The sequence below is a fragment of the Seriola dumerili genome, unplaced genomic scaffold (genome assembly GCF_002260705.1).
Source record: "Seriola dumerili isolate Sdu_G_001 unplaced genomic scaffold, Sdu_1.0 BDQW01000113.1, whole genome shotgun sequence".
Classification (NCBI taxonomy): Eukaryota; Metazoa; Chordata; class Actinopteri; order Carangiformes; family Carangidae; genus Seriola; species Seriola dumerili.
In genome coordinates this window covers 2,451,903-2,476,418 of record NW_019174368.1, presented here as the reverse complement: position 1 = coordinate 2,476,418, position 24,516 = coordinate 2,451,903, and the positions used below count along the sequence as shown (strand labels likewise).

Sequence of the window (24,516 nt, the reverse complement as noted above, 5' to 3'; positions counted from 1 at the left end):
AACAACACTCAGGCTCTGCGGTCGTGCCAGCGGCTCTGTGAGGATTCACTCACGGGTACAATGCTGCTTTGAACTATGTGCTAATGTTAGCATACATCAACGCTATGTTGATGTTTAGCAAATATCTTGTTTTAACATGTTCACACCATCTCATTTGAATGTGTTAGCATGCAACCTTTGGATCACCGCGGTCTTTAGGATTCATCCTCCGGGACCATGAATGTCTGCACAAAGTTTTGTGCCAATCCATCCAGTAGATGCTGAGATATTTCAGTCTGGACCAAAGTGGTTTATGTGTTTACAGCTGTTTTTAATAGTGTAGCCCTACATTTGAAATTTTATGCGAGAAAAATAATAAAATCGCTGCAGTCCCTTCACAACTTGTCAAAAATAAGAAAAACAGGAGTGGGTTTCTTTCTCCACAGATACTATACGTCTATAATTATCATGGAAATGACTCATGCACTCTACAGGTCACTAAACTACTAGTAGAGGCTTTATGAACACACAGGACTTACGTTATTGTTGTTGTTGGTGGCAGCGGCGGTGGCTCCATTAGCACCAGCCACTACCTCTGCTGCTCCTTGGCCCCCAGCACCAAACATGGCCCCAGGGCCGAACTCCGTCCCAGGGAGCCCGTTTTGAGGTGGGGGTGGAGGGGGGAACGCCGTAAAGGGTGGGGCCACCAATCCCTCCTGTCCTCCTGTCGAATCCTGAGAGCCCTGCGGGAACGGGGAAGGGAGGGGAGGGGGAGGAGAGAAGAGAGAGAGATGACTTAACATATATGCTCAGCAGGCCTGTTACAGTGGCTGCAGCGTCCTGATGAAGGCAGAGTGAGGGGGTTAAAATCCTGCCCATTAAATTTCACTCTCTCTCTCTCTCCCTCTCTCTCTTTCTCCTTCCCCTGCATGCTATCCTCTCCCCCCTCCCTCTACCTCCATATCTCTGACAGGCATGTGTTTTCAGTCAGCCGACCATGAAATATTTACAGAAAACACATCTATTATTAAGAGTCAGAAAATTCGATACACGGTTTGAGATACAGAGATGCTTATGGGATGGATGGATGGACATGCGGAGAGATAAATACTAACTGAAACACATGAGCCGTGACATCTTTACAGCCACTGTTGCATTGGGTGAATACTGGTTCCTGTATTTCTATTTCTTTCTTTTAGAGGCCATCTATAATTCAGATTTACTGTGTATCAGCTGGGACTTGCCTCGGGTCCTTTTAATTTCTCTGCACTGTTACAACTGTATCAGCAGCAGGATCATCTACTGATTCTTTATAGCTGCTGCTGCTGCTGCTGCTCCAACACATACACCTTATCTTGCATGTGTTTGTGTGTGCGTGAGGTGACTCTGCAGTATTGCTCGCTTTAATCATTTCACACAGTCAAGGGCATCTTGGAATAAAGTTTGACAAAATCCCCTTACAGCCAAGACACAGAGTGAGAGAAAGGAAGAGGCAATGAATGGGTACAGAAAAGAAAAAGGAAAAAAAAAAAAAAAAAGACCAGCGGGTTTGGGGTCAGGGCCGCTGCTTCTTCCTCACCAGGCCAGGCAGGAATGACACACAGCATCCAACACCATTAACCACTGGTCTGGTCTGTGCCACGGGCAGGATCTGGGCCGGGTGACGCCTAGAGACGCTCGGTCTCCAGACAGCCTTTTTAATTAGACAGAGTAACTAAGATGCCGCAAAGCAAAAGAGCTCTCTCCCTCTCTCCTTCTCTAATCCTATAGCCGGACCGCTCACTCTTCTTTCTGCAGCGACTGCCTCGCTGGCTGCAAACAGCCAGCTGATGCTAAAAGGCCCATCTGCGAGACGGACAGCTTCTGGGGTCTGGGCCGAACAGATAGAAGAGGCATCAGAGAAAGTAGGCTGCACGGAAAAATCTGGAAAATTCATCCACTGCCAGTCTCACTGTGGTGAGGCTGAATGTGTGTTAAGGAAAGAATGTGTAAAAACTGATTGTGTTTTGCGTCCGCTACAGTCTCTGTCACCTAATGATAAAGGAGGAACTGTCAGAACCCTGTTCAAGAGAGATAATGAGCCATTAAAATTCACAGGTTAGGCCTCAGTCTACAGTCGGGTGGGTTAAATCAAAGCCTGAGTATGCTTGTTAGGGCACGCGAGCTCATAAACATGTAGTAGCCTGTACTCAGCCACTAAAGGGTGTGTCCTGTAGTCATATCCCAGCGCACAGCTGAGTCACACACACACACACACACACACACACACACACACACACATCAAAAATCCTGGACGCAGAGAACGAAGAGAGAGAGTTAAAGAAAGAAGAGTGACACCAGAACAGGAAAATTAAAGCTTATGATTAGAGGGAATTAGAGCTAATCGTGTTTTAACAGGAGTGGCCATTTACATTTCAAATCCTACTGAATGAGAGAGTGGAGGAGAGTCGGGCAGAGATTGGCTGAGATATTTCATTAACAGGGATGCTAGATTATATGAACACCGGTTATCTAGTATCTTTTTTCCAGACACTGCTTTAGGGCACCAGAGACGCAGCGTCATGGTGTTTAAAAGCACAGCTACAACTTTGTTTATTATAATCACCGTGTTTCTGGCTGAATAAATCAATGCCAAGCCTGAACCAGCTGCGCCGGGTGTCACTGCACAATGATCTCACATGATGTGAACTGATGGGACTAATAAACAGAGCAGAGGATGAAAGCCGTCAGTGGGTTAAGATCAGAAGAGTCCACACAGGCATTCCTGACCCGCTGACTAGGGAGCAGCACTGCCCTACATGGCAGTATCATATAGTCGAAGGAGAGGGGGGGGGGAGAGAAGAAATAATGGAAAAAAGAAAAGGGGGGGCCTTAACGAGAGAGAGGGGGAAGGGGATTATGGGAAATAAAGACATGCTTTTTTTTTTTTTTTTATGTCTGGTCTCAACACAAACTTTCCAGACTGTATTTTGACATTGTGAGATAATATTAAAGCAGACTTTGAATTAAGAAGGCGCCAACGACAGCGACAACGCTCCATCAAATATCAACTGAGATGTTTTTATTTTCCTTTTTCCTGATGTTACAACTAAAAAAAGGACCATCTGGAGAGTAGGACCTATTCATCCACACTGTTTCACTCTCACCTCAAGCACACACACACACACACACACACACGGCAGTTGTGTTACCTGAGACACCATATGTTTTTCCACACACGGAGAGGGTTGAGGGGGGTGGAGAGGTCTTTTTTTCACGGCAAAACCTTTCAAGCATGCGCCTGTGTCTGTCTGCTGACTTCAGCCTCTAACCAACCGCCAGAGTAAAGCACACGCCGGCCACAGAAACACAGAACGAGCGGCCGAGCGGTGATGCCACTGAAACTCATCAGTCGTGCAAATTCACGACGGGTTTGCATATTGGAACCATCTGTAAAGAAGCCTGACTGAGAATAGAAATACTCTTTTCAGCTTCTTCCCCCTGTGCAATCCGACTCTTTTCTTTTTCCTGTGGTTGGAGAAGTAAGTATGAAGTCCGTTCATGCCCCCCTCCTCCTCCTCCTCCTCCTCTTTTCCCCCCTTCCCTCTTCGCTCTTGCTTGCCACGCTTGATGAAAGCCAGAGGGAGATTTTTTTTTTTTTTTTTTGTCTTTTTAAACCACAACACCCGCCCCTCAAGTCTAAGTCAAAGCTTCTAAAGCACTGTGATGTCCATCACAGCACAGGCCACAGCCCATCTCCTTATACGGCTGCCTCTAAGCAGAGGCTGCTGCCTCTCCTTCCTCACTGTGGGCCAATCAGATTACACAAAGGTCGTCCCCTTAAAGGTAAATCTATAGGCGACTGGAACAGACCCAGAGGACACATTGATGTTTATCTGGCAGGAAAAAAAGGACCAAACGGAAAATTTTTTAGTTGATGTTCTTAATGTATTTGACGTAGTGAGAACCTCGTGGCTCAAACATAGAAACTAGTTCCCCCAGTAAACTGCAGGCAAACATGACGCTGCCTGTCAGTGTCAGCAGCTCTGAGGCTGCGCTGAGATCTGTGACATGCAGCTTGTCTGTTTTTGACACTTCTGATCATCTTCACCATCAACATCATTATCGTAATCACACTGACAGCATTTTCTCTAACACTCAGACTCACCTCAGGCAACATGGCCAAAAAAACAAAACAAAACAAAAACACTCTGCAACGTTCAGATTTTTGACAAAATCAAACACTGAATCGTTAAAAACAAGCAGTATTGGTTAGGAGCATGGCTTGCATGTGCAATAAGAAAGAAATAACAAAAGAAGAGCGCCACTTTTACGCCTGAAATCATTTCTATTAGACAGTTGCCTGCGCAGAGTGACAGGGCAGGGGGAGGGTGAGAACAGATCAGACTTTCTAGGGACTGTGTGTCTCCCAAGTATTTAATTGGTTAGTCGAGCGACAGAAAAATGATCTGCAACTATTTCTATGATCGTTTTAGTCAAGTGCCAAATATTTGGTTCAAGCCTCTAAAATGTGAGGATTTGATGCTTTTCCTTGCCATGAATGAAAGTGACCTGAATATGTTCAGGTTCGGGGCAGTTACAGGACAGGCACTTACACTTTACAGAAAAAAACAATTACTTGAGAAAATAATCAGCTGATTAATCAATAATGAAAACAATGATTAGTTGTTATAGTAGATGACAAGTGAAGCAGGCTAAAATTAATTTAGGCAGATTTAAATTAAAAGTGATTCAAAAACAAACTTTCAAAAGTTTATCTAAATCAAAATCAAACTAAAAAGGAAGAACTAACAGAAATTAAATTCATTTCGATTAGAACAAAATATTGTTTCCCTTATAATGAGGCTTTATTCAGTCCCTGACTAATATATTTCAGGCTGAGCTCCAGGGCAGAGGAGCTTATGAAAAGCTGTTAGAGAAGCAATAGTGCAGGTAAAGACAACAACCATCAGCTAAAACATGTTGAGATGTCTTACTACTCCGTCTAGTTCACAGCCCGTCTTTGTCCACGGGCATCTTTCAAATGTCCGGGGTATGACTACCTCTGTATTACCTCACTATCTTCCAAATCACCGTTGTTATTTCTAGGATCCGGATTTTTGTGTCCCTATCGCTCTCATCTTATCACTGACTGACATTCACATTTAAGGGACCTTTGATCCAGACTGATTTACAGAGGATGCTTTAGTAGAGTGAGCTTTTCACCCAAAACCACCCAGAATCCAAAAACACCAGAACTTTATGATCAAGGAGAATCTGCAATTTGCTAAAAGCATGACTAATTCTGAGCAGATGCAGCAAGTCGGGGAATTTGCACACTGCTGTCGTTACGTTTGCAGAAGTTTAAATTCAAAAACCCAGCAGCAGTGACTCGCTGCTGCAGTCTAAGCTGTGATACAGTGTGTGCACAGGCAGTGCTACAGCGCTGTTTATCATGCAGGACTAGGTAACCCGGCAGATACCGCATACATTTAGAGCTCTACTGCACCACATCTGTGCACGGCATCGCTTCCAATGCACCTTTCTGTATGTACGTATATGTGCGCTCTGGTGTGAGGTAACATGCGGAGTGGTTTCACACCTCGACCAACTGCATACAGCCTCAGGCGGCGGCAGTTAGAGCAGCATTAGTGTTATTAAGACAATATCGTCATGGCTACATGGGCAGTGGGAGAACAGCTAACCCTGAGGTAGAGTGGTGTTAGACAGTGCATTAGGCCACCAATACTCCAGCTCAACCAATACTTGGGTTCATCTGTGGAAACAGGTGTTCTGTTTGTGTTTTTGTAAGACGGGAAGTCAGTATAATCTGTCACTTTCTAATGTGAGAGCTGCGGCACACAAAGAAATACCCATAATCCACTAGGATAACTATAAAGAATTACGCTAAAGATGTTACCAGTTACCAGGTAAAAAGTTCATGCAAAGCACACGCAGGTTATCTCTCAGTTTGCTATGAGAGTGCAGCTGCACTTTTTCTGTCCATTTATCATACGTGTGCAGCCACACTCTCACAAACAGACACGCACACAGAACCCCGAGGGCAACAAACCTGGGTGTGGATCCTTTGCAAATTCCTTGAAGGCCTGTCGTTGTACGGCGGCTAACCAAGCAGTCTTATGAGGATAACATGGGTGGAGGAAGTTAGACAGCCTAAATACTCAGCTGCCACTCAGTGTAACAGCAGCTCGGCTTGACACCTTTCCTCGCGGGCTTAAGCACCGAGTAGGCAGGTCAGAGGGATGATGCACCACCTCTGGACATCTACAAGCACACACAGACGGTGAATGTGCACACACATTTTCAGACAACCAGTTAAACTGACATATCTTTGTTGAACTGAACCTGCTGCAGAAAGGCTCGCTGAACATTCACAGAGGAGTTTTCTAAGAATCGGCACGTCAGCCGGCCCATTACGGAGCCATGTACACCCCGGCCACGCCCCCACTGTGAAAGCATCCTGCCCACTCTGGAAGATCTCAATCATATGAAAGCTTGGTATGAGCATATTTGATATTTTCGCCAGAGGTGTTGCCAAGTAAATGGCTGACTGAGCTCATTTGTTGCTCTGAATAATATCAAGATGGAATTTCAAGTCAGACCGGAGAACATGGCCACAAAATAAAATCTTGAATCTTGAAGTTGAGTGATGATTCGCAACTTTAAACAATATTTTTTTCCTGCAAAATACAGAGAGACTGACACCTGACTGAAACATACACATACTTTTTATTCCTACATGTGCAAAATAGTTATGCAAAGAATAATTAAAGGCCTCCACCACTGGTAAGGCTGCCATCTGTACTTAAGTTTTTAAAACCACAGATCATCCTATACGGCTACAGGAGGTCAGTACAAGGTGCTTCAACTAAGCCGAGCTCAGACATCCAGTTTAATAATTAGGTTCAGCACAGAAAATATCTGCTAAATAATTCAGCTACTCCTGCTGTTTGTGCGTGTGGTGACAGTTGACTAGCATTGGCTACCTGGCAGGTAGGGACAGACTGAACAAGGTAGGATGTACACACTCGCACTGCTACGTTGCATTTTGACTAAAAATAACTTTCTGTGCATCTTGTAATAACTTCATTTTATGACATTTTTCACATTTCAAATGAATGGAATTGACTTGCTGTATAACCCAGCCCTAATTTCAAGGAAGGGTAACATAAGTCGTCCTGGACAAGACATCGCCCAGCTAGTGTTGCACTTAGCTTTTAGCCAGTCTGACAGATTTACCTCTGTAGCATAGATATAGAAACATGTGTGTACACCGTGTGCAGTGATTTGCATCTGCAGGAGGGGCCAAGATCCACCGTATGAAACGTGAGAAATTAAACATGGCACTGGTTACCAGTTGGAATTAAATTCAGTTACTGGGGGTGGATCTAATCAGCTAGATTATACGTAAATCAAAATATTATATTATATTATAGTTTATTAGATCAAGTAACAAATATCATGTTCAATTTCTCACGTTTCTCACAAACCAAAGTTCATGAAAATGAGTTCATAATTAAGCGCGTTACAGTCGATCTTGCAGTGAAGTCTGCATCTCTCTCCTTGGATCTTAACCACTTCCAATATGGTGGACACACAGACGCATAGCAGCAACACAAAGCAGCGGCGGTCAATGAGGTATATGTGTTTCTATATCTACGCGCTGCAGTGTCAGCACAGAAGGCTGTAAAATGTTGTGGTAACATAAATGGTGGCATGAAGCGAGACCTGCATTTACACCAAGCATTTACTCTCATCCACAGTGTATGCTATGGAGATGTGTTACCCAAAATAGAGAGCAGCACCATACATTTTTTTTTTTTTCCCCAGAGGACAGAGTGAGTGGAGGTGGGTCACCTTTAAAGTGCATTCCCACATGGAACTAAACCCCTGCACCCCTGCCCTCACACCCTTCTAGTTACTACCGCCACCCTCCATTCGCCGTCATTCTCTTTGAAGAGGAATAATGTGTTTAGCTTACAGCTGCTGTAGCCTGCGGGGGCTCAAAACAGAGGAAGGGACACACACACACACACACACACACACACACACACACACACACACGAAGGAGGGATAAAATGGAGAAAGGGAAAGCTCATGTAGGAGAGAGAGAGACGTCTGGTCAGGAGGGAAGAGACCCTTGCTCTGAATGGCTCTGAATCAGTGACCGGGCATTTGTACAGTAACTATAGGGTTACCACAGAATCATTATGGGATTAGTATAACCTTACAGTAGTTTTGATCTGTAGTCTCTCAACCATGACGTCTCTTCTCAATTTCAGAGTGACTTCAACATGCTGAAGGAGAAGCGGCAGGTCGCTGTAACTTTTCAGACATTGACCAAATAAAGAAAAAATATTCTACAAAGTTACACCTTAATGAGTCCTCACTGTAAACACTGCAGACACTACTGTTATTGGAAATTCTCACACCTCTTTGAGATGTATACAAATGATGGTGTCCTGTGGGTGTCAAATGCAGGTAGTGTGTGTGTGTGTGTATCCAAAGAATAAGTGTGTTTGTATTCATTAATAGTGTCTATGTGTCTTTATGTGTTTGGGTTTGTTGTGCCTTGGGGGATGAAGAGGGTTGTACAGTACTTCTAACAACAACAACAACTGCTGTGTGTTTATGTGTGTGTGTGTGTGTGTGTGTGTGTGTGTGTGTGTGTGTGTGTGTGTGTGTGTGTGTGTGTGTATATAGAAACAACTGTGCCTTGGCACCTGTCTCCCTCAATCCAGGGACAGATGAAGTTTAAACTGCATGGACAGCTTGGATGACAATGTTGAATCGCTTGACAAAATCTCAGCCTCCGCCCTCTGTGCACAAGACATGACATGACATGACACACACACACACACGTACGTACATACATATGAAATATAACATGACGCCGTGTGCAGTCAGCATGGCGAAAGCATGCAATACCCACTGTACATGCTTGTCAAAGCAGGCAGTCTAAGCAGCGGCTGCTATACCACATGTCTACATGAGTGTACCTCACTGCCACCTCCCCCACTATCCTGACAACCCCCCCTAAGGCCCAGAGGAACCCAAGACCACAGAGCAGGACATGCTAGAACAGAGCCAGAGAACAGCTCTCATCCTCAGGCTGTCTCTCAGCTAAAGTAGCACAGACACGCCCACCATATGCTAAGAGCAGCCTAGCATACATCATCAACTACATTATGTGTTTTAAGTAACTATTCTAACATAACAATGTTGACACTCGGGGATCCTTGCACGAGCATGTGTCTCTGTATATCTTCTCCACTGCAATGACATGAGGAAAAGAAGTGTGGCGTATTTACAGAGCGGTAAGACGCCGTTAGCCATGAATTTTCAAGCAAAAGAATCAAAAATACTTGCACACAAAGAGTTAAAAAAGTGAAGGAGCAGAGCTGCAGGGACAAGCCCTGCTGTTAGTCTGATGCTCTGCCAACTATCTGAAAAAGGCCTCACCTGGGCCAAGACACAGCAAAACCAAAACAGGCCATACCATAAACAGCGTACCAATTACTTGTTTTCATCGAGCCAAACTTATGACAAACAAAAAAAAAAAAATCATTAACAGTGTCTTGTTTTTCTAGTTCTGATCCTGCTGTTCTCAGCATGTGCACAAAGTAGTTGACAGAGAGAAGCTCTGCTCAAGAAGGGAACTTACCGGCAGCATTGCTTGGTAGTAAAGCCCCATCATTGTCTGATCTAGGGGAACAACTGCTGACCAGCTCTCCACTTTCCCGTCCCTTCTCTTCTCCCCTTCTCTCTGGGTCTCTACTTCTATTTCTCCTCCTGTTCCTCCTCTCCTCTGCCTGTGCTCTAGGACCATGAGCTGACGATGGCTACAGTCCACGTCTGTCTCACACATTCAAATTCTCCCTCGTTCACTCCCTCTTCCTCCTCCTTCTCTTCGCCGGTGTCTGTTCTTCCACTTCTCCAGCACGCAAGCCTCGTCTGCCTGTCACTCCTCTGCTTCTCTTTTCTTCGTCTCCCCGGCCCTGCTGCTCTGATCCCCCCCGGGCCTTTCTGTCTCTCTCTCCTCCTGACAGCCTGAGTCTCTTCTCTCCTCCTCTTCTCTCTCTCTCTCTCTCCTTCTCTCTTCTCTTTGCTCTGCGTCTGTCATTCACACACTCGCGTTACACGTCCTGCTGCTCCCCCTGCTTCCTCTTGTTCCCGCCCCTCTTTTAAAACTTTCCCTCCCTCTCAGCCTCAGTCCCTCCTATTCATCAAAGCATCCTTCCATGTAGCCATCTAAACTGTGTGTCTGGATGGAGTCAGAAAAGCTGCTGTTGCTGTCTCCTCAAACCCCTGGAGAGAGAAAAGGAACAGGAAGGAAGAAGATGCTGTCTTCTATCCACGCACTGACTGCCTCAAAGTACAGAACACGAACGCGACCCCCACTGCATTGCAGCTTCTTTTTTTTTTTTTTTTGATGATTTATTTATTGCGTGGCAGCCTGTCAGCTCCAAAAAACAGTGGTAGGTAGGCCAGTCGGTAGACGGCTAGGTAGCTAGCTGCGTGGGTAGGCTCCTAGATCAACATCTCTCTGCTGCAGCTGCCTTCATCACACAGATGGAAGTCTCCGCAAAAAACTGAGAGAGCGCCGGCCCCCCGATTCCAATATCTAAACCTCAACCCGAACATGAATCTGTACCGCGCTGCATTGCGCCTTTTCCTTCTGGCTCGGGCTCAGTTCCCTCACTTCCCAACCACTGTATTGTTAGGAGGCGCTTAATTTGCAGAGATGAGAGTGCAGTTCCTTGCACTGCATTTTCATATGGGAGGGACTGAACTCTGCGGAAAAAAAGCCCTGATGCCAAGCTTTCAGACATCTGCTGAGTCTGGCTAGAATTGGGTCCAGAGGGATGGAGGGAGGGCCACATAAGTGATTGGAGTTGGTGGTGGTGGTGGGGGGAGAAGGGGGCAAAGGAAGGGAGCCGGGCCAGAGTGCGGGGCAGAAGGGCAGTGGATGCGGGCGAGAGATAACGGGATAGGCAGATAAATGGATAAAGGGCTGGGTGAAAAGAAGAGCGAGGGATGACAGGATTAGGGCTGTAAGTGAGGAGGATGAGGGGATGAATAGGGGATGATCTGAGGATTAAGCACACAGACTGAACACAGAGATAAACACACGCCGGCACGCACAAACACATGCACATAATGTACACACAGATGCGCTGTGATCATATTCACGCTGCTGCTGCTGCTGCACCTTGGCCGACACACATGGGCTAAAAAACAAAAGGCCATATCGCCGCACACTCGCTGGCTAATGCACGCAGAGGCCTGCTCCACCAAACACACCATCAACACATAATCAATAGCTCAAGATTAACTGTTCTATAGCGATAATCAACAACATTTTCAGGAGAACTGCACTTTCCTGTGTGAAGGTTATGATTACATATTGTTACTGCTAAATGGTAGAAAAATGCTTATGTGTGCAGTCTCTGAGGCTTGTTTGCATGTGTGTTTGTGTGTCTGTGTGTCTGTGTGTTGTTAGCCCTGATCATTACTGTGACCTAAACAGCAGGAAACTGACCCCACAAGTCAGAATGGCCACACACACACACACACACACATTTACCTTTAACAGTGCGCAGCAGCAGGGGACCCACAGGAGCCTGTCATCGTTTAACACGCTCATATTGACACAGGCAGAACTACAGGCAGTTCAAACATGCATACATAACGTAAGACAGGGGCATTACCAAGACAAATGTACTGCAGCGATGAAACAAGCCAATGCGGCTAAGCTAGGCTTGGCTAGCTCCATTTGCATGATAACCAGCAGCTAGTGTGCTGGAGACTCCTAATATGTGCGCTCAAGGGCAGAATACATTAGCACAGACGACTTTTAAATCATTTATAAAACAAATGCAGCAGTGTGCGTTGGCTCTGAATTTAACAGATGACGACGGGGGGTGGGGGTGGGGGGGTGGGGGCGGGGTGTTCTCTACCCAGGTGTTTGTCTTACAAGCAGATAAACCCAGGCAGGCGAGGGCCGAGACAGGAATATAAGTCTCCTCTAACTGAGCAGCTGACTATTGTATGATTTTGTGCCCTGCAGGCAAAACATCTTAAATGACTTTCTTCCATTTCTGTTTCACCTCTGCTCCACTTCTCCGCTTTACCCTCTCATTCCTCTCCTGCCTTTAATATCTCGTACCATTTTTAGTTTCTGTTGTCTGGTCAACACACAAACAGAAATAACCGAATAAGAGACACAAGGGAAAGAGAAATTGAAATCTGAGGAAAATTCACTTTAAACCTCAAAGCCAAATTGTGAGAGTGTGGGCCTCTCTCTCTCTCACACTCACGGAGAGCTGTATTCCCAAGAAAGGAGATACCGAGGGTAGAGCAGAAGTGGAGAGTCAAGCAGAGGAGAGGAGGGGGGAAAAAAAAAAAAAAAAAGGGAAGAAGAATACATGAGAGGGGGTGAGGCCTATGAGAATCTCCCATGTTGTGATTTGGGGAGGGAGGCTGGGGGCAAGCAGACTCACAGACCAACACTCCCCTCCTGTGGCACTGCCAGAGAGCTGCACATCCCAAATACAGACTGGAGACGCGCACACGCACACACACACACACACACATACACACACAAGAGTGGTGCACACTCTTAGATACAGAGCCCTTTCTCCTAAACACACTCAAATGGGGTCTGCTCATGCACACACACACACACACACACACACACCCATCCACACATGAGCACTGAGCTGGTTTGAGCCGCTCAATGTGCTCTGCTGCTCGGAGGTAGATAAGAAAATAGTCGGCTTCCCTGCCGCTGCGCTGCACACATACGGCACTCATTACTGAGAGCAATATGCATGGAGAGACACTTAGAATGAGAAAGAGACAGAGGGAGACATGAAGAGAGAGAAAGTGTGAGAGGATAGGAACGGTATTGTGAAACAGTGCAGCGTGTGGAGCGTTCAGAGCTCAGTTTAAAGAAGGTGGTAGCATAATTTCTCTCTGCTTTCTGTGGGTCAAGCCTTTGAAAGAGCAGCTCAGTCACCACCAGTTCCTCTTTCATCAATTCTTCTAATAGCCATCATTTATAAGCTGCCACAGGCAGCAGCAGACCAACTGCGTAATTGTCTCGATAAGGATGGTGTAGTACATCAGAGCCCATCCTGCCGGGTGACAACACTGGGCTCACCTGGCCGAGAAGAACTAAGAGTTGGTTTCTAAAATGCGCATTATAGAAGTGGGGTTCTTGTTTCAGTGGACACCTCCTTTGAACGAGCGGCATTTGATCAAATGGACTTAACGGCCTTCGACTTGTGGCTTGAGAGGCTGTTCAGAGGTAATCAGTGGCTGAAAACCAGCACATCTCCAGTGATTCGAGGATTCTGTAATACATTATATTTTAATTTATTATTACACAGGTTTTCAAGCAGTCACTAATCTCTTACCTGACTGTGCGCTGGGTATCCATGGAAACCGGGGTTTAAAGGCTCATTGTTCTGCAAGAGACAACAGGAGGGAAGAGAGCGGAGTAAGTGCATGGGCTTTTGAAAAATGAGTGGATGCGGCACGACGGTCCGAAACTTCTACATATCAGGTGAAAAGCACCATCAGGTTTCAAACTGAGTTGGTGTAGCATGGAATTTTTCACTACTAATGAAATGATTTTAAAGCCTTTAAAATGCATGTAAACACTAGTAAAGTGATGATGGTTTTCAACACAGAGGATTATAAAAATAGAATAAAATAAAATAAAATAATGGTCAGTCAGCGACAGAGCAAAGTTCAAATAAGGACAGGAGACACTTCCCTGTAACAGAAAGGCTGCGGAGTAAATTGAGTTAACAGTCAACAGTCTGTGTTGATGCCATGACTGATGGACCATCACTGCAGCTTCCCAAGCTTTCATATCCAGCTAACCAATCCAAATCCACGAGCAGAGCCCCCCCCCCCTTCGACCCTGCCCCAGAAACCAGTGTTGTGGCTAATTGCTCTGTAATTACTTTTAATTAGATTATTTCTGTCTCTCTCCCCTCTCTTTTCTCTGTGACTATTATTTTCACCTCCGTGTCATTTTGGGCCCCGGCAAGAGCAGCCATTGTTTTCTGCAGAGCTAGGTGAGGAGGAGGAAGAGGAGGCAAATGGGGGGGAAAAAAAAAAGGCAGAAAGACAAAGAGAGGGAAGGAGGGAGCAAGAGGAGGACTGACTGGAACAATGGGGAGAGTTAGCCAAACGATGATATTTTGACAGCAGTGAGAGAGATGACACCAGCAGCGTCTAGCCTGCTGACATGCCTCGCAGAGAAAACATGACCGCCTAGTGAGTCTCACTGGGCGAAAGGGAGAAAGGGGGGAGGGGAGGAGGAGGAGGAGGAGAAGAGGGAGCACCAGAGAAGGTCTGAGGGGGTAGAAGAAAGAAAGAAAGATGTGTGTGTATGTGTTGGGGGATGGGGATTTAAGAACTGCTGATGTTTTCATGGCATTTAATCTTCAGGATTTAGAAGCAAAAAAAAGTTTCAATGTGCTCCATGTGCATCCGTGTGCTGCTGCCCCTCAGCCTGAATGTGCTGCTCCATTCAGCAAACAGCTTGAGTGTGGGCCGTGTAATGCCGCCGCGATGAGAAGGGCAGATTTGGCGTCTCAAGAGTGTCAACAGAGTTAACCTCCTGGCCCTGACCTTGAGCTGCTTGCAGCGGGAATCACTTCCTGATAGGATTCATCCCAGACAAGTTGAGGGCAAGAGTTTGAGATGGTAACAGCTGAGTGACACAGAGTTTGTCTAAACAGACAGACAAACGGCTAATAAAACCGATCCCGAGGAGCTATCTTAAACGGAGTGACATAGGGCTTGGATCCATGGAGGCTAAGCCCAAAAACAGATGTGGTTCTGATGTATGGATGAGAAGGGGAGGGAGTGTCTAGACAGAGCGGACTAGCGGGAAGTCGAGGGGGAATGATGGTATGGGGTTTAAGAAAACAAAACAAAAAAGGATCAGATGTAAAGAAAAGGTAAGAATGAGAAAGAAATGTTTTTTCTTTTGATGCTCAGGCAGTAAACTCTGACTCTGTGTGTGTGTGTGTGTGTGTGTGTGTGTGTGTGTGTGTGTGTCTTTGTGCCCACACTCGGGGCCCGTCCTCCCTTTCCCTTGTCTGAAACAACCCTTTCTTTGTCTCCACTCTCCACTTCCTGTTTCATCTGGAACCAATTTCCCCCTCGTGCCTCGTCCCCAGGGGGAACACTCTCCTTGGTGCGCCACATTTACAGGGGAATGGACTGGCTTATATTCAGCAACACACTGACTGTGTGTAGAAGCTTCTGGTGCTCAACGCGGCGCATATGGAAACACAGTATAAGGGCACTGTTCAGAGCAGAATCTCAAGTCTAACAAAGCCTTGGGCAATGTCGACGGGGATGAGAAAAACTCTTCATATTTTAAAATAAAAAGAGATGCATGTTGGGAGTTACCAACGCCGTGCTGCATTTCAAATAGGACTGAGCTGTGGTTTTCAGAGCGGTAAACACTGGGGCTTGTACCTGTTCAGTGTTTGTGCTACATCCACTCGGGAGTGACGGGCCACCAAAGCAGCACAAGAACCGTGATAACTTTGCTGTATTACCACAAAATAATTCCAACCGCAGGTGATTAAAATAGCGAGAGTGTGCGATTCTACCACATTCACAGTCAGTCAGAGTAAGGGTGGAGGCACCGCACTGGCAACGAAAAACTGGGAGGAAAACTGGAATGCAAGTGAAATCTAAACCAAAATTATCCCCAACCGTCAAATTACAGAGTCTGTGTTGGTTCTACGGTGGACAGAGTGGAAAGAAGAAAAGAGAAGGAGGAGGAGGAGTTTGAGAACAGGAGGAGGGAGAGAGGGTAGAGTTTAGCAACATCTGGAATCAATCTGTCTGCAGGAGAAGAGGGAGGGAGGGAGGGAGGGAGCGGGTTTGATGGAAGAGGGAAGGGCAGAGGAGAAAGAAAGAAAGAAAGAAAGAAAGAGGAAAAGAAATAACAGAATGAGATGAAAATAAAGGCAGACAGACACACGCACATACAGGAGGAGGAGGAGGAGGAGGAATGTGGGGAATAAGGCGGCCAACGCCAAGAAAAGGGAGAGAAATATAAAGCAGTGAAACGTTTGCAAAATGGAGACAATGAGTCATAAGCGAAGAATGCCATGTGATTTATATTTTCTTAAGGGGTGGGGGAAGGGATTGGGGGTCTGAACTTGATACCTAGTTTTTCAGACACACTCGTTTACTCACACTCACCCTCAAGCACGCACATACACACATGCACACACGCACGCACACACACACACTCCCTGTCCCATATGGCCCTGCTTTTAAGTATATTACATGCCCCATGTGTCTTGACGAGTATACAAAAGGCACTTGCATTTCTGCCTGCCATACTTTTTTTTTTTTCTTAAATAAATAAGTGAAACGCTTGTCCAGGTTAAAAGCCAGGCTTTCGGTCTGCACTTCTGCAAGTTTCCATTAAGTTAATTCCATACAGTGTGTGAGTGAGGAGGAGCCTTTGAAGGCGCCGGCTGGCTGACTGTGAGGGCTTCAGAACTGCACTGGCAGGGATCAGCAAAAGCACAGAAAACCAGTCACACACACATAAACACACTCTCTCCCTCTCTGTCCCCCTCTCCGACTCCGCGGAGGGCAAAAACTAAAGGGCGTCTCTCTTGTTTATTTTCTCTCTCTCTCTCTCTCTCTCTCTGACTTGCTATTTTAGGAGAGGGAAAGAAGTTGGGGAGTTGCTGGAGCAAATGGGAAGGAGCCGGGGAAAGAAAAAAGGAGCAGCAGTGGTGAAGGAAGGCAAAATGACATGAGGTCAACAGATGGTGAGAGGGGAGGGAGACGAGAGGGAGGAGGGGAGCGGGGTAATTAAGGGGGCTGCTGCAGGCATCCAGTGGTCCCTAACAGAACAGCCTAAGGAGGTGGACTGTCCCAGTGTCCCAATCATATCACCCAATGTAAGAAAAACCCCACCTGCTACCATCAATATATCATTACGCAAAAGAACAAAACCACCATTTACTGTGGAGTTCTCTGGCTCACTAGTATCAAAGGTCTGACGATGACCTAGGACCCAGAATCAACAACAGTCCAATTACTTTAACAGCCTCATAACAATTGTAAAACTAAAACCGGCTCAAGATCATCATCAGGTGTTGTCTACAGATATTTCTTGGCAAAAAAAAAAAAAAAAAAGGGCTCAATATAAAAGATCCAAATCAAAACCTCTATGAGGTCAACAAATCACGAGTGAGAAGGGGGGGAAAAAAAAAAAAACGGATATGAATGGGTCACACTGCGAGAGGATCAAACGGCGCCACCGTATAATGCAGAAACTGAAGGAGAAGGAATTAACAGAACATGCTGGAGGGCAGAGGACAGAAAGTGATGGATGTGCTTTGTCAACGTGCTGTACTCGGAGAGGTATATCACAGCCAAAGGATGAAGCTGAAAATGACAAACGCGACGGGTATGGTCGATATGCAAGGGGGGTGGAGGGGGGGGCATGAAGACAGACCAAGACAACCAAGAGGAAAGATAGAGAGACAAGATGAATTGCAAGTTTCCCCCGCAGACTGAAGGCTTAGTTCTCATGACAGCAACTTTTTCAGACCAGGCAGCCAAAATTCTGCCCACGCAATAGGACAGTTATGAGTTTTTGTTTCTTTTTTAGTTCTAGTTTTTCTACTTTCTTAAAGAGTAGGAGTCTTGGAAAACTTCTACAAGTTATGTTTTTCATATCCTGACTGACAGTAACGAAACATGAGGCTCGGGGGCATACGCTGGTCGGATTTATTGATGACCGTCTCCTTTCCGCCCACTGTGTGGTCTGCTATTAACAACAGATGACCTGCAGTTAAGAATTATACAGGTGCTCATGTGTGGGCCTCATGCGGGTTCCCTCTACATGCCAGGAGTAGCACACACTGACCTCTGCTTTTGAATGTTTACAGTGCCGGTGAGGTTTCCTGAACAAAATGTCCAATGTGCGATTTGACAGACTGGGATTAGCTCCTCGCTGCCTCCACTTTTGCTCTTTATCACAAAGTAGAAACCGGGAACGTGAAGACGATTTACTGTATGTGATATACAAATACAAATATCTGATGTGACACTTGAATGTCAGTGATTAAGCCTTGACTAAACTTAACTTGCTTTATTTCATTATCTCAAAGCATTTAGAAGTTTAGTTTTGTAATTTAAACAGTGGGATTCTATATGTATATATATATATATATATATATATATATATATATATATGCAGCATAACTTCCACTAATATGCTGCAAAGGCTGTTTCATTGTTTTCTGACAGATCTAATTATTTCAGTTTGTCAAGGCAAAGCCTGTAGTGAACCATGGGCATGCATTATGTTACAATGGCTAATAAATGAAAGTGGAACACGTCTATTTCAGTTTTTCATTTCATGCTCTAACAGATTGTCCGCGGTGTACTTATTTAATGACGTCTTGGATCAGTTCTCGGCTTCAAATGGTCCACTTAATAAAGTATTTGGGCTCAGTATTAAACAGCCTCCTGGCTGATCTTAAAGAGGACAAAATATTACACACAACTTAACGGATGCACGTTCACTCCATAACTTAATGTTCATTACGTACGACACTGGGGCAGCTATGACAATAACAGAGGCAGTGCATCACAGACGACCCCATGTAAGGGAAACACTGAATTGACATTTGGCTCTGTGTGGGTGGAGATGGGAGCACATATGACAGTTTGGGGGCAGCAGTGGGGAGGAGGCGTGTAGGGGTGGGGGTGGGGATGGGGTGGTGACATGATGACCATAAAGGGAGAGTTAACATGCTAGTGTCATGTTAAGAGGAGTCGAAACAGCTTTACAGTGGAGAGAGAGAGAGAGAGAGAGAGAGGGAGGGGGATGGAGAGAGGGAGAGAGAGATCTAATCTATTTCTTTCTTTTTATGAATGGAGCCTTTTCCACTTTTCTCCAATCTCATTATTTCTTTATGCTTTGGCAATACAGCTGCTGCTCTTGCGCCAACAAAGCACAGTGAATTGAATTGAACACACACACAGAAAGAGAAAGAGAGAGAGAGAGGGAGAGAGAGGGAGAGAGAGAGGGAGGAGGAAAATATGAGTTGAGCAACTTTGCCTGGGGAATTTTTAGCTTATCGTTGCCAGTTCAAAAGTCAAGGGTGACCCGCTCTGCTCCAGCTCAAAGTTTAACAGCAATCATTAAACAGCAGCAGAGAGCATAACGTGAGAGCAGGTAGGACTGTGTACGATTCTCTGTTAACACACATCGGTACGGGCTGAACAACACAACCTGACCCTCCTCCTCCTCTGCCTCTCTGTAATACTGCTCCCCTTCTGTGGACATTTCGTCTTTTCTGTGAATAATTCAGGCTGCTGACTTCTGAAGGACACTTAGACTTTTAGACTGCAGTCACACACACACACACACACTCTCTCTCTCTCTGGGTACATGCACGACTAGTTGTTACTGTAGCTATGCAACCACTGGGCCTATTGGCAATTATCAGAAGAGCCGGCGATCGAATTTTCTCCTGCTACATTATTGTCAGTGATTAGGGATACCAATCAATCACTATTTACATTATCAATTAATCTAATATTTTGTAATGCAACTATTAACACGATAAAATGTCAAAAATAATAACGAATCCCAAATTACTAAAGATAAAACTGATGTCTTCAAATTGTGTAGTTTTGTCTGATGAGTCAAATGAAAGCACAAATATGAATATGAAACTGAAACCTGAATCCAGCCAATTGTTTGATTTAATTACTTGATAACTGATTTAACTGATTGACAAATTATTCATTTTGTCATGGATTTTATTAACTTGGATATAAAAAAATAAAAATAAAATACAAATACTACATGAGCTTAGATTTTATGATGTAAAAAAATGTTACCATTTGTGGGATTAGGGCTGCAACTAACAATTATTTTCATGATCAATTAGTACATTCTCCATTCATATCTTAATGTAGAAAATACCTAAAGATCATCTTAATTTCTCAGAGCCAAAGATGACGTCTTTAACTTGCTTGTTTTCTCTGACCAACAGTGCACAACTGATCATCATCCAGGTCAAATCATCACCCTGAAGGAGAGTGTTTGCTTGAAAGATGACTCAAATGATTAGATATATTTTCTGTTGATAGACTAATTCATTAATTACAGAATCATTCCAACTCTAAATCTCAGTGTCGACAAGAGAAATCCCAGACAATTAGATTTTGTACAGGTGTCAGCAAAAATTATTTTAAATTTTGGTTGCAATTTACTTCATTCATTAATTAAGGAACCTGCCCCCCAAAAAAACAGATCTCCAAAGTTTCCTTTAATGCCTGCTGTCTGAGGCAAGTGGTCAGCAGAAAGTGGTCAGCAGCAGACTGTAGGCAGCAATATGTTTTCATTAGCAACCAATGTAACAGGCTGAATTTCTCATTGGACTCCTGGGCAATAAAAAAAAAAAGAAAAAGAAAAAACTTTACATAAGCGCACTAGTTCTACAAAAACAAGCAACGCTCAATGTAATGAACACCAACTGTGGTGAAACAAAAGCTGCTCACTATCAGTAATAACCTATCTCAGTGATCTGTCCGTTCATATCAACCTCGCCCCCGCCTCGCCTGGCCCCCTCCCTTCACTCGGGCCCGTTAAAGCGATCAGTCTGGTTAATGCCCTCTCCTAAATGAGCTTTGATCTCGTTAGTGCGACACAAAGCCTCTTTACTGCCAACGATAGGACAAATCGGCTCTCTGAAACAGACAGAGAGACGGACGGAGAGAGTTGGAAACTGTACTCCCCGTGCATCTGAGTGGACCGCAGAACTGCCTCAAGAGGGAAACATCAATACTACCAACTGAGAACAGGAACAAAACAACAAAATCAAGAGAGGAATAAAGGGATGAGATGAGAAGGAGATGAAGGGAGAAACAAACATGGGAGGAAAGAGGGAACGAGACAGATGCAAAGCTGGAGGGGGGAAAAAAAGCAATAAATGTTACATAGATAGATGGACTGAGAAAGAGAGAGATAGTCAAAGATGGAAGGGGGGGGGACAGTAGAGAGACAGAGTGAAGGGGGGGAGGGGTTGGGGTGGTTTGCCTCACTGGAGCATCGAAAGCCTGTGAACCAGGAGTCAATTAGCAATCTGGAAATATGCCTGGGGGAGACGGGGGAGACGGGAGGGGTGGGGGGGATCAGAGGACAGCTAAAGGGGAGGAGGGGTGGGTGGGAAGGGGTCTGCAGTTTGGATGAGGCAGAGTGGGGGGAGGAGAGCAGGAGCAACAAAGGGGAGAGGAGGCTGCACTCTCATTTATTATTACACTCCTGATTTACAGTCAGCCTGGAAGGTCAGCAATCTCCTGGCTCTGGCTCTCAGTGGGAATACTGTGGTAATTGTTGGGTTGCATTTAGTTATAGGATCATCCCCTGAACTCATCTTCCCCGCACTGAGCACGCACGCAGCTACAGCGTGCCACCGCCATGCAACTACCACGAGATGACCGACTTGCCGGCATTAGCCCTCAATGTCATTCGCTTTTTTTTCTTTTTTTTTTATTTATTTACCCATTGAATCGAGCGTTATTCAACCACCCATCTTCATTCAGAGCACATCCTCCTGCTTATCTCTCCCTCCTTCTGATCATGCCATCCTGCCATCCATCACTTTCCTCTCAGCCTTTATCATGGGCCCTGATGGATGCAAGCTAATGGCTCTGATTTCCTTTCTGTCCTCTCTCACTCTCCTTGCCTCCATCCTTTAACCCCCCCCCCACACACACACCCATGCTCAATCCAGGCCACATAAATCCGAGTGTCATTTCTCTCCTGCAATACACCCAAATATTTTGTCCACTCGTCCGTCTTCTTCTTTCTCCTTCAAGCCATCCCGCTCTCTCTGCCTCACCTTCCCTCCATTAGTTCACTCTCCCTCCCCATCTCTATTTCCAGCCTGACCCCCCAGCCACCCCCACCCAGTGCCAAGCGATCAATACAACTGACGGGCGGCGAGAATCCTCCCCACGCCACACTGCTCATAGTCACATCATCTTTGCCGACGGGCTATAACCTTTCCCCATCATCAAGATCCATTCTCTGTGAGGCTCGCCGAGCATCACAACATTACGCGGGGACCTATTTGTCATTGCGGCAGGTCAGCTGCACAGCCAATTAAAGTATTTTTACCAGTTCCCCAGGATTCAATTACCTGCCCATGACCTCAAACTATGTCTGCCTGCCCTTCGACTGCTGTTCGTACTGTTTTCCTGGACTATAACACCACACGTCAGCTAAAAATGTTCCCTTGTACTGTTTGGGATTACGGGCACTTCCAAGGCATATGTGTGCAGATGTAAGAATGATGTGCAGTGCATGCGTTTGTGTGTGAGAGAGAAAGACAGAAAGAAAATAAACAGTGATAGATCCGAGGAGAATAAGCGAGGGAGGTGCACCACGCGCCTCGGCAATCCCCCTGGTTTACTGTAATATGCACATACGAGTCCGGCAGATGCAGGAATGGTTGCTGAAGCTTTGCTGTCTCAGCAGTCGAGTCATGAAAGCAGGGAAGACCCGTGTTAAGGAGGGCTCCCCGAGCCCCCTCGCTCCTTCAGTCTACACCAAAAGGCTCTGTTCTTTGTCTTTCACTGTGGTGACCCCTCCCCCAATCCTTGTCTGCCTCTCTCTTTTAACACCTAGCGACAATCAGGAGGGGGGGGGGGGCAGAGCGATTAATGGCACATGCGGTGTGTATCAGGATTTGATGTGGTGACTCACTGCAAATTATCATCACAGGTCTGAGTAATTTCTATCCACGTGAATCAGAAAAACGCTTGCAACTTATGACAAAGCACTGGTTTACTTTCTGGAAGAGAGGCATGATGAATGGGCCTGATCTTTGCTGTGCTGATGTCTGTCATAGCAATGGAGTCTGTATCATATTACCTTTGTCTGGCTTGGTCATGCTTCCTCACTGAGCAGCTCCAGGAGCACAGCCACAGTGTTTCACTAAACAACATTTTACTATTGAAACACTTTTTTCATTTTCTTTCTTTCTTTTTTTTTTGCAATTCATAAATCTCTCACTTGGTTTTAATTAGAGGATTTTTATATTTGCTGCAATGATGCATGATTGTGCTGTTGATGAGAGAAACGGGCCTGTCAAAACATTACCATCATTCCCTGCTGATGCTTAGGAACAAAAGCTTTTAGTGAGGAGGGAAGAGGAGGGCAGATGATAGTTTGTTACAGTGCTGCTACACATGAAGCTGAGATGGAAAACAAAACGACACAGCTCTGAGAATTTGGATACTACATGTGTTTACGATGCGTTTTCCTACCTGTCCAATGTCACCAACAACACTCCCGGTCCCGTCTATCCTGGGTCTTTTGCACTCCGCCGCGGCTAAGTCAGTCAGGGCAGCGGCTGTCTGAGCGTCGGGCTCCGGGTCTCCTCGCTTCATCCCCCGGACAGCTGCTGGACCCCCGGCCGCGTTTGCAAGGGGTCCGGCTGTTGTATCAATGTCTCTTTCCCGGTCCATTATTCCCCGACTAACGGGTAGCATTATAGATGCAACGTCGGTCGACATTAACATTGGACGGCAGACAGTCACCAGTCAAAAGTCTGTTGTTGTTTTTTTTTTTTTTGTTTTTACCTCTGCCTTTTTCCTCTTGGTTTTGTCCACAGCTCGATAATCACAATGGATCTGGCTTTTCCCCGAGACGCTCAGACGGATAATATTGAACAGATTTTCATCGATACAGACAGCTTACACTGTTTATTGTTTAACTTAGCGTTAGCTATTCGAGACAGAACATTATGACCATATCAGGATTCCGGACAAAGCACATTGAGTACAGCTTTTTCCTTAAAAAAAAAAAAAAAAAAAAAAAAAAAAAAAAGTGAAGCCACGCCAAACAGTGACCTATTTTAATAAAGATCACACGTCCGACTCTTGGATGCCTGACAAGCTAATTAGCTAGCTAACGTTAGCTAGCTTGCTAGCATTACATTCCGCTAGCTCTCTTTATAAATGTGGCTCGCAGAGCACACTCTCGCTGCCAATAATAGAAAATGTTGGAAATTAGCTCCACGCAGTACTTCTCTTTGTGCTGTGCCAGCCAGTCCTCTCTGCCTCTCGCCGCTAAACGTGTTTTTGCGTTAAAGCCCTCACTTGTTCCTACCAGCCTTCCCCTCGCTTTCAGTCCCCGTCTTATCACACCGTCCGTTCCCTCGCCGTGGTCTGCTGTGGATGTGTCTTGGCGTGCGGACCTGGCTGCCGACGAACACGATTTCCTCTGGTCTGAGTCCCAGTTGGTGTAACTCGTAGTGTGGAGGGAGCTCGAGCGCGCTGATCCGCGGTCAGATTTGTCTACGGACACCGCGTTGAGAAGGGAAGGACAGTGTGGTGAGGTGGGCTGGTCTGAGGTCTGCGTTTCGTCTGTCTCCTTCTCCTTCTTCTCCCTTCTCCTCCTCCTCCTCCTCCCTCCTCCTCCTCCTCCCCCCTCCTCCTCCTCCC

General features: G+C 45.6%; 1 protein-coding gene across 2 annotated transcripts in view; it reads right to left on the bottom strand.

Moving 5' to 3' along the window:
* LOC111223700 (RNA binding protein fox-1 homolog 2-like) overlaps positions 1-23,690 on the bottom strand; it is a 43,386-nt gene extending 19,696 nt beyond the window's left edge. For both annotated transcript variants that reach the window (XM_022747938.1, XM_022747939.1), the window contains exons 1-3: positions 23,338-23,690; positions 13,401-13,451; positions 519-722 (exon numbers count right to left, since the gene is read on the bottom strand). In XM_022747938.1, coding sequence (XP_022603659.1) covers positions 519-722; positions 13,401-13,451; positions 23,338-23,592 — 510 coding nt within the window. In that variant the 5' untranslated portion in view covers positions 23,593-23,690. The remainder of the gene's footprint in view (positions 1-518; positions 723-13,400; positions 13,452-23,337) is intronic.
* Positions 23,691-24,516: the final 826 nt, after the last annotated feature.